Raw genomic sequence first — 15,440 nt, forward strand, 5'->3', positions numbered from 1 at the left:
AGATTGGCGCTTTTGATAACACTGTAGATTAGAAGCAGACTGTTGTATTCACTGTAAACAGAGAAGGTTTTAGAACAAGACTCTGTAGTTTAATTTAACCCTTTGACGTGGCTGAGCTGTTTATATGTGTTGTGACAGCCGGGGGCAGTTGTTTGATCCCACTGTCAATGTATCACATCCAGTCATCCTGGGCCACTACACACGCACGCACGCACGCACGCACGCACGCACGCACGCACGCACGCACGCACGCACGCACACGCACACACACACACACACACACACACACACACACACACACACACACACACACACACACACACACACACACACACACACACAGCGCCGCTAAGACTAGAGACGTCAGAATCTGTCGGAGTAGACTGCATGTTAAAAAAGGACAAAGTGCCGTGTCATACTGTGTGTACATGTGTGTCCTCGCCGCAGGGGTCTTCATCACTAAAGGAGATGTGGGTGTGGGGACCATTGTGGGATCAGCAGTCTTCAACATCCTCTGCATCATCGGAGTGTGTGGAATCTTTGCTGGCCAGGTATCATGTCATACTGTTATGTCGTTTTAGAAAAATGTGGTTTCTGAATGAGTTCTTGGTATTTTGACTTGCTTGTATATCTCAATACAGCGTAGCATATATACAGTACATACATATATCTACAGAATACAGCTTTATAGATATAAATATAGGCTACATACAGTGTCCATATATATTGTGCAAGAATATCCATAACAACATATATTCTCCATACTGTATACAAATTGAGTACATATACATTTGCCTGTACAGTGCACCATACATTTTGATGATGAACTGACCACAGTTACAGTATCACATCTGTACAGCCATAGCCTGCCTTACTGGTCTACTGTAACATGTATTCTCCCTGTCCAGATCCCTGCACCATGCCGTGCCAAGCCTGAAATCATCTGACATAACATAACATTATAGGGATTTGATCTGAGATTGTCCATTATGTAAGGAAGTAAAGGCCTACTGCCAGGAAACAGTGTATCACTGTAAAGTAATCTTAATACTGCCAGGAAACAGTATATTACTGTCAAGTCATCTTAATACTCCTAGGAAATAGTGTATTACTGTAAAGTCATCTTAATACTGCCAGGAAACAGTGTATTACTGTCAGGTCATCTTAATACTGCCAGGAAACAGTGTGTTACTGTCAAGTCATCTTAATATTGCCAGGAAACAGTGTATTACTGTGAAGTCATCTTAATACTGCCAGGAAACAGTGTATTACTGTCAAGTCATCTTAATACTGCCAGGAAACAGTGTCTTACTGTAAAGTCATCTTAATACTCCTAGGAAACAGTGTATTACTGTCAAGTCATCTTAATACTGCCAGGAAACAGTGTATTACTGTCAAGTCATCTTAATACTGCCAGGAGGCAGTGTATTACTGTCAAGTCATCTTAATACTGCCAGGAAACAGTGTATTACTGTCAAGTCATCTTAATACTGCCAGGAAACAGTGTATTACTGTCAAGTCATCTTAATACTCCTAGGAAACAGTGTATTACTGTCAAGTCATCTTAATACTGACAGGAAACAGTGTATTACTGTCAAGTCATCTTAATACTCCTAGGAAACAGTGTATTACTGTCAAGTCATCTTAATACTGCCAGGAAACAGTGTATTACTGTCAAGTCATCTTAATACTGCCAGGAAACAGTGTATTACTGTCAAGTCATCTTAATATTGCCAGGAAACAGTGTATTATTGTCAAGTCATCTTAATACTGCCAGGAAACAGTGTATTACTGTCAAGTCATCTTAATATTGCCAGGAAACAGTGTATTACTGTCAAGTCATCTTAATACTGTCAGGAAACAGTGTATTACTGTCAAGTCATCTTAATACTGCCAGGAAACAGTCTATTACTGTCAAGTCATCTTAATACTGCCAGGAAACAGTGTATTACTGTCAAGTCATCTTGATACTGTCAGGAAACAGTGTATTACTGTCAAGACATCTTAATACTGCCTGGCAATAGTGTATTACTGTCAAGTCATCTTAATACTGCCAGGAATACAGTGTATTACTGTCAAGTCATCTTAATATTGCCAGGAAACAGTGTATTACTGTGAAGTCATCTTAATACTGCTAGGAAACAGTGTATTACTGTGAAGTCATCTTAATACTGCCAGGAAACAGTGTATTACTGTCAAGTCATCTTAATACTGCCAGGAAACAGTGTATTACTGTCAAGTCATCTTAATACTGCCAGGAAACAGTGTATTACTGTCAAGTCATCTTAATACTGCCAGGAAACAGTGTATTACTGTCAAGTCATCTTAATACTGCCAGGAAACAGTGTATTACTGTCAAGTCATCTTGATACTGTCAGGAAACAGTGTATTACTGTCAAGTCATCTTAATACTGCCTGGCAATAGTGTATTACTGTCAAGTCATCTTAATACTGCCAGGAATACAGTGTATTACTGTAAAGTCATATTAATACTCCTCACTATTATTTGTCTAGTAGAGATCAGTTTCTTCCATCTTGCTAACTTGTATGGTCTATTGTGGCTATACAGCGCAAACAGATCTGGGACCAGACTTTGGCTACGTGTTTCTCATAGGAAGACATTATGAGCTTTACATTTTGGATAGCCTGATCCCAGATTTGTTGGTGCTGTCTAGCATGACATGACTATAGGAGTTTGCTCTACAGCACAAACAGGACCAGGCTAGGGCTTGACTGTGTTTCTCTAAGGAAGATATGTATTTTGCTGTAGTAGTGTGTGTGGGTTGATTTGCATGCTAAATCCAGGCTCTATAACGCATTAGTCACTGTGTGGTAGGCTGCCTGCGCTGCATATCATTATGTAAAATCAATGGATACACCGCCACCTTTTTGGAGTAGGTGAGCACTGCCTGCTTGTCCTTTGTACGTAGTGGGATCTATTCAGGTCAACTCAAGAGCTCTTCGTGGGTCTCGGTATGCTTATGAGGGAGCTGGAGCTATAATCGTTATTGTTTGCGTCGAACCGCCGGGAATACAAAGCGCTGTCATGAGGGTATGCTTGACTGCAGTTCATCAGTGTGATAATGCTGTGTCTTTTGTTTGTGACCTGTTTGTCTTCTCTCCATCTGTCTCTAGGCTGTGAAGCTCTCCCATTGGACACTACTCAGAGACTCCGCCTACTACACGCTCTCTATCGCAGCCCTCATTGCAGTAAGTGGCCAACTACGCGTGCGCGCACACACACACACACACACACACACACACACACACACACACACACACACACACACACACACACACACACACAAACAGCGTGCCAACACCTGAGTTCTCCCTGCCTGAGTTCTCCCTGCCTGAGTTCTCCCTGCCTGAGTTCTCCCTGCCTGAGTTCTCTGAGTGAGTGAGTGAGTGAGTGAGTGAGTGAGTGAGTGAGTGAGTGAGTGAGTGAGTGAGTGAGTGAGTGAGTGAGTGAGTGAGTGAGTGAGTGAGTGAGTGAGTGAGTGAGTGAGTGAGTGAGTGAGTGAGTGAGTGAGTGAGTGAGTGAGTGAGTGAGTGAGTGAGTGAGTGAGTGAGAGAGAGAGCATCAGCTGGACCAGTCTGTCTGAGAACCCTGCTCTGATGTGCAGACAGACTCATCACGCATCACTCCTCCCAATTAAACACAACACTGGGTCTGACTGATGTAGATAAAGGACATCTGAACTGAACTGACCCTCCATACATGGTATTATTGGAATGTAGGTTGACGTTTATTGTCATGAATTTTGCCCTGGAGGCAGAACTGAGCGATGTCCGCTAGGGACAGACGAACATTTACTGGGAGGGTAGTGAGTTTTTTCCCTGGTTTACATTCCCTCTTCTGCTCGTATTTTCCCTATAAACAATGGCTTGACTGACTTTTGACATTAACCGAATAAAGTTAAAAAAACATTGGTGAAGGTTTGGTGTGGCTATTATTAAGCTTTAGCTAGTGCCGGCCGATGATATGAAGGCAGTGCGCCACGGCACTACGACTGACTTGAGCTGAGGAAGTCTGTTTCAGGCCTACCAGAGTTACTCCTATAATCTAATGCTTATCGTTATACAAAAGAGTCTGATCTAAAATGTACGAATTAGCCCCCTTCTGTACTCCTATATATGTATAGCAGACGCAGTAGCCATCGGACATGAAGAAATGCATGTCGGTGTCATAGCATGCAATGGCATATCTCTATCTCTCTAGGGCTTGGCCTAAGCTTCTCTTCCTTTATAAAGGCTATATATATACAGTCGGAAGATTACATACACTTAGGTTGGAGTCATTAAAACTCGTTTTTCAACCACTCCACAAATTTCTTGTTAACATACTATAGATTTGGCAAGTCGGTTAGGACGTCTACCTTGTGCATGACACAAGTAATTTTTCCAACAATTGTTTACAGACAGATTATTTCACTTATAATTCACAGTATCACAATTCCAGTGGGTCAGAAGTTCACATACACTAAGTTGACTGTGCCTTTAAACAGCTTGGAAAAGCTTTAGAAGCTTCTGATAGGCTAATTGACATCATTTGAGTCAATTGGAGGTGTACCTGTGGATGTATTTCAAGGCCTACCTTCAAACTCAGAGTCTCTTTGCTGGACATCATGGGAACATCAAAAGAAATCAGCCAAGACCTCAGAAAATAAATTGCAGACCTCCACAAGTCTGACTCATCCTTGGGAGCAATTTCCAAATGCCTGAAGGTACCACGTTCATCTGTACAAACAATAGTACACAAGTATTAACACCATGGGACCACGCAGCCGTCATACCGCTCAGGAAGGAGACACGTTCTGTCTCCTAGAGATGAACATACTTTTGTGTGAAAGGTGCAAATCAATCCCAGAGCAACAGCAAAGGACCTTGTGAAGATGGAGGAAACATGTACAAAAGTATCTATATCCACAGTAAAACGAGTCCTATATCGATATAACCTGAAAGGCCACTCAGCAAGGAAAAAGCCACTGCTCCAAAACCGCCATAAAAAAAGCCAGATTACAGTTTGCAACTGCACATGGGGACAAAGATCGTACTTTTGGAGAAATGTCCTCTGGTCTGATGAAACAAAAATAGAACTGTTTGGCCATAATGACCATCGTTATGTTTGGAGGATAAAGGGGGATGCTTGCAAGCTGAAGAACACCATCCAAACCATGAAGCACGGGGGTGGCAGCATCATGTTGTGGGGGTGCTTTGCTGCAGGAGGGACTGGTGCACTTCACAAAATAGATGGCATCAGAAAGTTAAAGCTTGGTCACAAATGGGTCTTCCAAATGGACAATGACCCCAAGCATACTTCCAAAGTTGTGGCAAAATGGCTTAAGGACAACAAAGTCAAGGTATTGGAGTGGCCATCACAAAGCCCTGACCTCAATCCTATAGAAAATTTGTGATCAGAACTGAAAAAGTGTGTGTGAGCAAGGAGGCCCACAAACCTGACTCAGTTACACCAGTTCTGTCAGGACGAATGGGCCAAAATTCACCCAACTTATTGTGGGAAGCTTGTGGAAGGCTACCCGAAACGTTTGACCCAAGTTAAACAATTTAAAGGCAATGCTATCAAATACTAATTGAGTGTATGTAAACGTCTGACCCACTGGGAATGTGATAAAAGCTTAAATAAATAATTCTCTCCACTATTAGTCTGACATTTCACATTCTTAAAATAAAGTGGGGATATTAAGTCTAAAGGCCTATGCATGCAATGCCCTGATGCATTTAGAGCTCAAATCTCTGACCATGAGGTGGACAATTATTATTTTAGGAATTAGCCTAAAAAACTATAAATAAATAGGCTATTGTGGGGAGGGGATGCATTTTTTTGAGTTGGACCAGCCCCCCAGTAAATGTCGATCTCTCCCCTAGATGGGCCAGCTGCAAAGTCAAAGTGGTCTGTATTGTAAAAATACATGAAATTAAAAATGATATTTTTGGTCTTAATTTAAGGTTAGGGTTAGGCATTAAGGGTTAGCAGTGTGGTTAAGGTTAGGGTTAGGTTTAAAATCAGATTTTATGTCTTCATGGCTGTGCCAGCTAGTGACCACTCTGCAGAGCTGCCTCCAGAACAAGATTCATGTCAATAAATGCCAACCTGGAATTATAACATGCCTTTGACTCTACTGTCTGGATAATAGTAGTATGAAATGCCAATGACTCACTGGATAATCTTCAGTTCTGGGTATATGTTAGCCTTTTAGCATGAAGCATGATGACACAGCACATACATCCGCAGAAAGAGAAGTACTGTATTTTTCCACTTGACATTGGCTAAGTTAGACTGTAATGAATCAGATGTTGAGTAACAGGTGTTTTTGTCCTGGTTCTGTCATGGAGGAAAGCTCTGGTGTTGGCGTACCCTCTGGTGGTCAAGATAGACATAGCGTTGCTTTAATAATCAGTATAGGAAATGCAGGGAGATTGTGTTATTACGTCTCTCCCTTTCCCTAAATATGATCAATCCCTCTCTTTCTCCTCGCAGTTTATCTACGACGGGGAGGTTACATGGTATGTAAAAATGCATTTCTCTTGATATTCAGTTGGTTGATAATCAGTTGATAAGTCTCTGCGGTGGTGTGTTTTGAATTAGATTCACCTGTGCTCGTCTCAACTGTATGTGTGATGAGGGGGGGGGGGGGGGGGGGGGTGCTCTAAGAACAGAGCAGAAGACACTTCCGTTGTTCACATGGACAATAAAGTTGGATTCATTCTATTCTATATTGTATTCAAGGTGGGAGTCTCTAGTCCTGAACGTGATGTACCTCTTTTACATTCTAATCATGAAGTGAGTATGAGCATCATCTGGCAGTCACATCATCACACACCAGGAACACACACACTTCCCATCTGGACCAAGCGCTATTCAGTCATTTAGTTCTCTGCTGCCAATGACTGGAACGAACTACAAAAATCTCTGAAACTGGAAACACTTATCTAGCTCACTAGCTTTAAGCACCAGCTGTCAGAGCAGCTCACAGATCACTGCACCTGTACATAGCCCATCTATAATTTAGCCCAAACAACTACCTCCTCCCCTACTGTATTTATTTATTTAGCTCCTTTGCACCCCATTATTTATATTTCTACTTTGCACTTTCTTCCACTGCAAATCTACCATTCCAGTGTTTTACTTGCTATATTGTATTTACTTCGCCACCATGGCCTTTTTTTTGCCTTTACCTCCCTTATCTCACCTCATTTGCTCACATTGTATACGGACTTATTTTTCTACTATATTATTGACCGTATGTTTGTTTTACTCCATGTGTAACTCTGTGTTGTTGTATGTGTCGAACTGCTTTGCTTTATCTTGGCCAGGTCGCAGTTGTAAATGAGAACTTGTTCTCAACTTGCCTACCTGGTTAAATAAAGGTGAAATAAATAAATAAAATAAAAGATACTGTACATTGAGGCAAATGTATTACACTGTTACTCACAGGAAAGTCTGCATACTTATGTAAACTCTTTCTACTCAATTCTCATTATCTCTGAACTGAATTTTCATCACTTGTGTATGTAGGTTTAACGGCAGAGCGAGACGCTACTTTGACCGGCGGAAGAAGAGCTCCGTGAGTCTGGCCAACGGTCTGACGGGCAGCACTGACCTGGAGGACAATGTCACCTGTGACGCCACTGCCGTCCTGCTGAAGAAAGGTACCTACCCTGGTGGCACACAGATATGACATCGCATTATCAGGCTTCTGTGGGGCAACACTTTACTTGGATAGTATATCTACAGACTATCACTAACTGTTCAACTAACTATCTACTAACCTTAACCCTTTACCCTAACTCTTATTCTAAACCTAACCATAACCTTAGCAAGTTGCTTATCACAGATAGTTTGTTGATGGTATGAGTATCTGAGCTATCCAAATAAACTGTGACCTTCTGTGGTACAATACAGAGAAATACAGTTTACCTTGAAATTATTTTGATAGTTGTGGTGGTTCCACTGAAAAAGGAACTATTGTAGTATCTCAGTTTCAGTTACTTCAGGGTTTTGGCGAGGCCCTTTATCTACTTCCCCATAGTCAGATGAACTCATGGATACCATTTTTATGTCACTGCGTCCAGTTTGAAGGAAGTTGCTAACTAGTGCTAGCGCAATTGCTAACTAGTGTTAGCTCATTGCGCTAACGCTAGTTAGCATTGGCTCGTGAAACTACCTCCAACTTCCTTCATACTGGACACAGTTCATCTGACTCTGGGGAAGTCGATCAAGGGCTTCATTGCCAAAATCCTGAAGAATCCCTTTAAGGCACTCAGTGGAAGGTACACACGTGTATGTATGAGTTTCTTGTGTCACCAGTCTGTTAGTGGTAACAGTAGCCATTTTGTGACTACCCATAGCTAACTTCCAGTGTGCTGATGGTAGATGAGCTACTGTCAGCCTACCCCCACCAGCTGTCCTTCTCTCATTGAGAAACTATTAGAGAAGAAGTAACCATGTGGCCATTTTGTGTCTGTCCCCATAGCTAACTTCCAGTGTAAGCCCAGTGTGCTGATGGTGGATGAGCTACTGTCAGCCTACCCCCACCAGCTGTCCTTCTCTGAGGCTGGCATGAGGATCATGATCACCAGCCACTTCTCCCCCAGGACACGATTAGCCATGGCTTCACGCATGCTCATCAATGAGGTAAGATTAGGGTAACACAGACATTCACACACACACACACACATACACATGTACTGTATGAATTTGACATTTACACCCCACCCTCCACACACACATGTCTGTACACACACACACACACACACACACACACACACACACACACACACACACACACACACACACACACACACACACACACACACACACACACACACACACACACACACACACTCAATCTCTCTCTCATTGACTCAGTATTGTGTGTATGTGTGTGCAGAGACAGAGGGTGATCAACACCAGTGAGACCAGGGTCAACCAACACATCACCAACGGAGACTCAGACTCTGCAGCCGCCAGGGCTCCGGAGAAGCGGGGTCTGGAGAACGGCAGGACGGGCGGGGCCGAGAGAGGGCTGAACGGGAGATGCCTTGGTCAGGGGGTCCTGGAGTCGGGGAATGAGACGGAAAACGAGAACGAGGATAATGATAATAATGAGAACGACGGAGGAGAGGAGGAAGAGGACGAGAACGAAGGACCTCTGGTCCCTCACAGACCACCAGGTGTGTGATCATCTTATATGTCTATTTTCTTTATTCTATGTTTTACATATTTCAATTCACTGACGCTCATTTTCTCTCTTCCAATCCCCTTCTCTTTCTCTCTCTCTCTGTTTCTGTCTCATTCACTCTCTCTCTCTCAATTCAATTATAAAAAATATAAAATATTCTCTCTCTCTCTCTCTCTGTCTCTGTCTCTCTCTCTCTCTCTGTCTCTGTCTCTGTCTCTCTCTCTCTCTCTCTCTCTCTGTCCCACTCCGTCTCCTCCAGCGGGTGTGTGTAACAAGATGAAGTGGCTGCTGTGCTGGCCTCTGTGCCTGCTCCTCTTCTTCACCATCCCGAACTGTGCCAAGCCACGCTGGGAGAGATGGTTCATGGTCTCCTTCGTCACCTCCACCATGTGGATAGCTGGCTTCTCCTACATTATGGTCTGGATGGTGAGTTCTTATTTAACCTTTATTTACTAAATGTCATATTAGCCTTGGCTCCAGCTGTCCTCTCAAACGGGATTACAGTGTTGAGGTCTGGTAATTGACATGCTGTGTGACAGTTCCATTCTAGCCTTGGTTACAATTCTAATGGTACGACTGCCATGTTGTCATAAACTATAGGTGACTGTGATTGGGTACACGCTTGGCATCCCTGATGTCATCATGGGCATCACGTTCCTGGCGGCGGGGACTAGTGTTCCAGACTGCATGGCCAGCCTCATCGTGGCACGCCAAGGTACTGTAGGGAGAGAGACACAGAGAGACCACTCCATCAGAACCAACTCCACAACACGTGTCTTTTATGAAGTTACACAGAGCTGTTGAACTACGGTACTGCACACACCAAGTACGGTGTTATAATACAATGTATTATGATAGATTTTCCTCTTCTGTCTAGGTCTGGGAGACATGGCCATCTCTAACTCTATTGGTAGCAATGTGTTTGATATTCTGGTGGGCCTTGGCCTGCCCTGGCTTTTACAGACCCTCTGCATTGACTATGGATCAACTGTGAGTATTCCTACTATTACCCATGTTATCTTTTCTACTATTGCCCAACATTGGAGACAGGCTTAGAGCTAATCATGTTTCTGTGTCCTCTTCAGATCTCTCTGAACAGTAGAGGATTGATCTTCTCTGTTGCGCTGCTCTTGGCCTCAGTGTTCCTCACAGTGAGTACAGGCTGTACTCGGATCAGCCTAACCCCAATACTAGCTTCAACTTTATTTTAAAACAACTGTCTATAAACCAGTGTGTTGTGCTAATGTTTTCACCTGTGACCTACCTAGAATACCTCCAACAACCTATCACTCTCTATGGTCTATCTATGAAGCACACAGAAATGTAGTGTACTATGTTAACTCAAAATCAAATTTAATCTCTCCTTTCCCTCCTCCTCTCTTCCTCTGTCCTCAGGTGCTGGGCGTCCACTTAAACAAATGGACTCTGGACCGTCGACTGGGTCTGACCTGTCTCCTCATGTATGCCGTCTTCGTCTGTTTCTCCGTCCTCATCGAGTTCAACGTCTTCATCTTCGTCAACCTGCCCATGTGTCGCGAGATCCTCTGATCCTCGTACTCTTCCTCCTCCTCTTCCTCCTGCTTTCGCTCCCGGAGGATGTCTTTGCCACAGGTCTTTGCTCCCTGTCTGCTCGCCCCACCCTCGAGTGGATTTTTATCTTGAAATAATAGTTGTTTAATTTATCTTTGGTGCAATACAAGCGAAAGATGAACAGAGATTTGCGTTCGTCTGGTTTTGGCTGGAGAAGAGAAGATGTAAGAGAAAGTCCCATTGGAACATGATGAGGTCAAAGGTCAACCAAGTAGTAGTGACTGCTTCCTGTTAGCTTTCTGTTGCCAGGGAAACTGAAGACATTGGTTTGGATAAACTAAACTGTATTATCATCGACGTCGATGTATAAGCTGCTAACTGACTGAGAGAAAATGATTGGCTAATGGCGATTGATAGCCAATAGGATTGTGTTATTTTCTTACTCTTTGTACATGTTTGGATATAAATATTATACATATTGTTTAAGGTGTTTTAAGTTAAGATGGATGTGTGACAGGATTCCATGTGTGCTGGCTGTAAATATTTGAAGAGAATATTGACATGGAGAAGTGTATTGACATATCGCTCTCACTTAGACTGGTCTGGTTTTTCAACCGTTCGGTGAAGCGACAAGAATCAAAGAAGAGGAGGAGGATATTTTTGTTTAAACTGAGTGCACTGTAGTGACTTGACCAAACAGTGATGCTCTCATGCCAGCCATTTCTTCTCGCAAAGTGTAAGATAGCATGACATGCTAATCGCGAGTCTATTCCTTTAGCTTTGTGCTGTCAGGGAGAGTTCATATTAATCTATTCTATTTGCAGTAAGAAATATTTATGTACAGTACAGTTTCTCTTGAGTTACTTTCTCTCCAAATATATCCAAATATATGTGGGAGTACCAGTCAAAAGTTTGGACACAGCTGCTCATTCCAGGGATCAAAACTATGAAATAACACATATGGAATCATGTAGTAACCAAAAAAGTGTTAAATAAATCAAAATATATTTTATATTTGAGATACTTCAAATAGCCACCCTTTACCTTAATGACAGCTTTGCACAGTCTTGGCATTCTCTCAACCAGCTTCATGAGGTAGTTAACTGGAATGCATTACAATTAACAGGTGTGCCTTGTTAAAAGTTAATTTGTGGAATTTCTTTCCTTCCTAATGCGTTTGAGCCAATCAATTGTGTTGTGACAAGGTAGTAGTGGTATACAAAAGATGTCCCTATTTGGTAAATGACCAAGTCCATATTATGGCAATAACGGCTCAAATAAGCAAAGAGAAACAACAGTCCATCATTACTATAAGACATGAAGGTCAGTCAATCCGGAAAATTTCAAGAACTTTGAAAGTTTCTTCAAGTGCAGTTGCAAAAAACCGTCAAGCGCTATGATGAAACTGGCTCTCATGAGGCCCGCCACAGGAAAGGAAGACCCAGAGTTTCCTCTGCTGCAGAGGATAAGTTCATTAGAGTTACCAGCCTCAGAAATTGCAGCCCAAATAAATGCTTCACAGAGTTCAAGTAACAGACACATCTCAACATCAACTGTTCAGAGGAGACTGCATGAATCAGGCCTTCATGGTCGAATTGCTGCAAAGAAACCACTACTAAAGGACACCAATAAGAAGAAGACACTTGCTTGGGCCAAGAAACACAAGCAATGGACATTAGACTGGTGGAAATCTGTCATTTGGTCTGATGAGTCCAAATGTCAGATTTTTGGTTCCAACTGCCGTGTTTTTGTGAGATGCAGAGTAGGTTAATGGATGATCTCTGCTTGTTTGGTTCCCACCATGAAGCATGAAGTAGGAGGTGTGATGGTGTGGGGGTGCTTTGCTGGTGACACTGTCTGTGATTTATTTAGAATTCAAGGCACACTTAACCAGCATGGCTACCACAGCATTCTGCAGCGATACGCCATCCCATCTGGTTCACGCTTAGTGGGACTATAATTTGTTTTTCAACAGGACAATGACCAAAAACACCTCCAGGCTTTGTAAGGACTATTTGACCAAGAAGGAGAGTGATGGAGTGCTGCCTCAGATGACCTGGCCTACACAATCACCTGACCTCAACCCAATTGAGATGGTTTGGGATGAGTTGGACCGCAGAGTGAAGGAAAAGCAGCCAACAAGTGCTCAGCATATGTGGGAACTCCTTCAAGACTGTTGGAAAAGCATTCCTCATGAAGCTGGTTGAGAGAATGCCAAGAGTGTCAAAGCTGTCATCAAGGCAAAGGGTGGCTACTTTGAAGAATCTAAAATATATTTTGATTTGTTTATCACTTTTTTGGCTGCTACATGATTCCATATATGTATTTCATAGTTTTGATATCTTCACTATTATTATGCAATGTAGAAAAAAACCCTTGAATGAGTAGGTGTGTCCAAACGTTTTACAGGTGCTGTATATTTTTCCTAATTTATCCCAAAATTATTGTAAATAAGGGATATCCCTGGAGTTCCAGCACCGTCACTTTATTGAATAGAGATACGTTATATAATCTGTTTCTGTTGTACAGCATCTAGTTGTATGTAACTGTAACTACTGAACTTTAGGACCCTTTTAGGCTATAGAATCTTGTAGAATACTTTCTACGCAATAGTAGAATATGTTCTACTCAGTTCGAGTACAACATTTCTACTTAAGGAAAATAAGTATTTTTCGAATAGTAGGTGATGTATGAAAGTACACTGTCGAGTTAAAGCTGGATTGAAGTGTGTGTGTGTGTGTGTTTGCGTTGTCTGTGTGTGTGTCTGCACCACGCATGAGTGCCTGTGGGTGGGGGTGGGGGAGGACCATGGAAAATATTGTTAATGAGCAGACATAATCATGATTTATTTATTTATGGATTAATCTATTCACAGATCATGTCTGCTCTATCGGTATCAGAAGAAATGTGGATCCAGTTGTAAATGGAATGCTTTATGTTCTTTCTATGTTATTGAGATTCAGTGTACCAATTATATAATCAAAATACTGGAAAAATGACTATGTTGTTTATATTTAAGAATATAGAACTTTATCATTTCTAAGTTTTATATAGTTCTTATTTCAAATAGTATATATTGCAGCATTTGTTGTAAATATGAACACTTTGGCAGATGCAGTACATGGCACATTAACTAGACTGGTTTAGCCACCAGAAGGCATTCACTTAAGTTTCATTTGGGAGCCATTGAATTAGATTTGATATCTCTTAGTAATAACGGTGTCAGTTTCTACAGTTTCTAGCAAGCAAACCTTTCACTCTCGCACAACACATGTATTCTTTAAACAGTGCTTCTTAAACTCTTGTAATATCCCAGGCCCCATATTCACAGATTCTCAGAGTAGAAGTGCTAATCTAGGATCAGGTCCCAGCTGTCCAAATAATCTTATTCATTATGAATTAACAGACCCACCAGATCTTAAATCAGCACATATACTCTGAAACGTTTTGTGAATACAGGTTCATGTATTCAGTTAAGGCCTCAAACCAACAACAATTGTGGATGTGTTAATGTGTTTGAGCCAAAACAGTAACATATTTTGTCAACAACAGTATTGCCACTTTGTATCAGTGCTTTGTATCCACAGCATGTGTTCAAACCAACAGTGGAGATGTGCTAACTGGGAATGTCTACTATGGCTTACTTTTATGAGGATTGCCATGGTTACCAGATTAAAGGACCAGTCCGCTATCTTTTTGATGCTTTGTAGCCACATGAATGGTCCTCAGACTCAGTGTGTTGTATTTGTACATTTTCAATTAGGGGGAGTAAAACAATAAGATTATTGTTTTTGGCACATAGAAAACAGTTTGGGTAGTTTTAAGTGAATGAAAGAGGAATTTTCTGTTAGTCTGCATGTCTCTTCATAATAAGTCTAATTATTTTCGTGTGTACATTTGAATTAAGGTATTTCATGATCAAAAGGCTCTGTTTTGATTCTGTTATTATACTGTTCATATCAAAAGGGAATATAGGCTATTATAAACGGTGTTTAAATAACTTACGACAAGCATATTTATTTGAAACAATACAGTATTTAGAATGTAGGCCTACTTCCCTAATAGGTTCCAACAAGAACCAATATCATTTTACAGTCATGTCTTTGGAATTGTTTGTAAATCCTCATTTTCTTTCGTGAGGGCCTCTGGTTAACGTTGCCTCTCTTAGTACTCTGTGTTTAGGAGGGATTCGGTCATATTTTGCTCCCAGGGGTCTTCTTGCAATAAACAGATTTACATACAGTACAATAGTTTCTACATTGTTATTATTGTGATTGTATTTTTTATTTAAGCTTTATTTATCCAGGAAAGACCCATTGAGTTCAGAAGACCTCTTTTACACCTGACAAGTGTTCATTGGAAAATCGGCAGGGTGAGAACACCAAAGGAAGGAATTCATGTGGACAAAGGTTGAATAAGGCTTATGGACATAGGGTAGCTGAGTTATACATTGTAGTGATTGTCATGTATTTGGCACAGTAGGCTACTTTTGATTGAAAGTCTTTGGGGGGTGTTTTGGTTCAGCATTTTACACCAATGTCCTGCAGATGTTCTAATCTCCCACTATATTGAAAAATGAATCAATCTAAGGAACTGTGGAATAATTGTATGTTTATAGGCCTACAGTACATGAAGAATAAATAGTAGGTTTGTGTCCCCATCAGCGCATGAAGACGTTGCAGAACTGGTCATGTGATCTAGAAG

General features: G+C 41.6%; 1 protein-coding gene across 1 annotated transcript in view; it reads left to right on the forward strand.

Moving 5' to 3' along the window:
• The window catches only part of LOC106586478 (sodium/potassium/calcium exchanger 3), a 69,533-nt gene extending 54,555 nt beyond the window's left edge, over positions 1 to 14,978 (forward strand). The window contains exons 6-17 of the mRNA XM_045707069.2: positions 448 to 551; positions 3,136 to 3,210; positions 6,503 to 6,528; positions 6,752 to 6,805; positions 7,541 to 7,674; positions 8,499 to 8,659; positions 8,916 to 9,198; positions 9,466 to 9,632; positions 9,807 to 9,921; positions 10,084 to 10,196; positions 10,292 to 10,357; positions 10,602 to 14,978. Of these exons, the coding sequence (XP_045563025.1) occupies positions 448 to 551; positions 3,136 to 3,210; positions 6,503 to 6,528; positions 6,752 to 6,805; positions 7,541 to 7,674; positions 8,499 to 8,659; positions 8,916 to 9,198; positions 9,466 to 9,632; positions 9,807 to 9,921; positions 10,084 to 10,196; positions 10,292 to 10,357; positions 10,602 to 10,754 (1,451 nt within the window). The 3' untranslated portion in view covers positions 10,755 to 14,978. The remainder of the gene's footprint in view (positions 1 to 447; positions 552 to 3,135; positions 3,211 to 6,502; positions 6,529 to 6,751; positions 6,806 to 7,540; positions 7,675 to 8,498; positions 8,660 to 8,915; positions 9,199 to 9,465; positions 9,633 to 9,806; positions 9,922 to 10,083; positions 10,197 to 10,291; positions 10,358 to 10,601) is intronic.
• Positions 14,979 to 15,440: the final 462 nt, after the last annotated feature.

This window comes from Salmo salar, chromosome 02 (assembly GCF_965601325.2).
Source record: "Salmo salar chromosome 02, fSalSal1, whole genome shotgun sequence".
Taxonomy (NCBI): domain Eukaryota; kingdom Metazoa; phylum Chordata; class Actinopteri; order Salmoniformes; family Salmonidae; genus Salmo; species Salmo salar.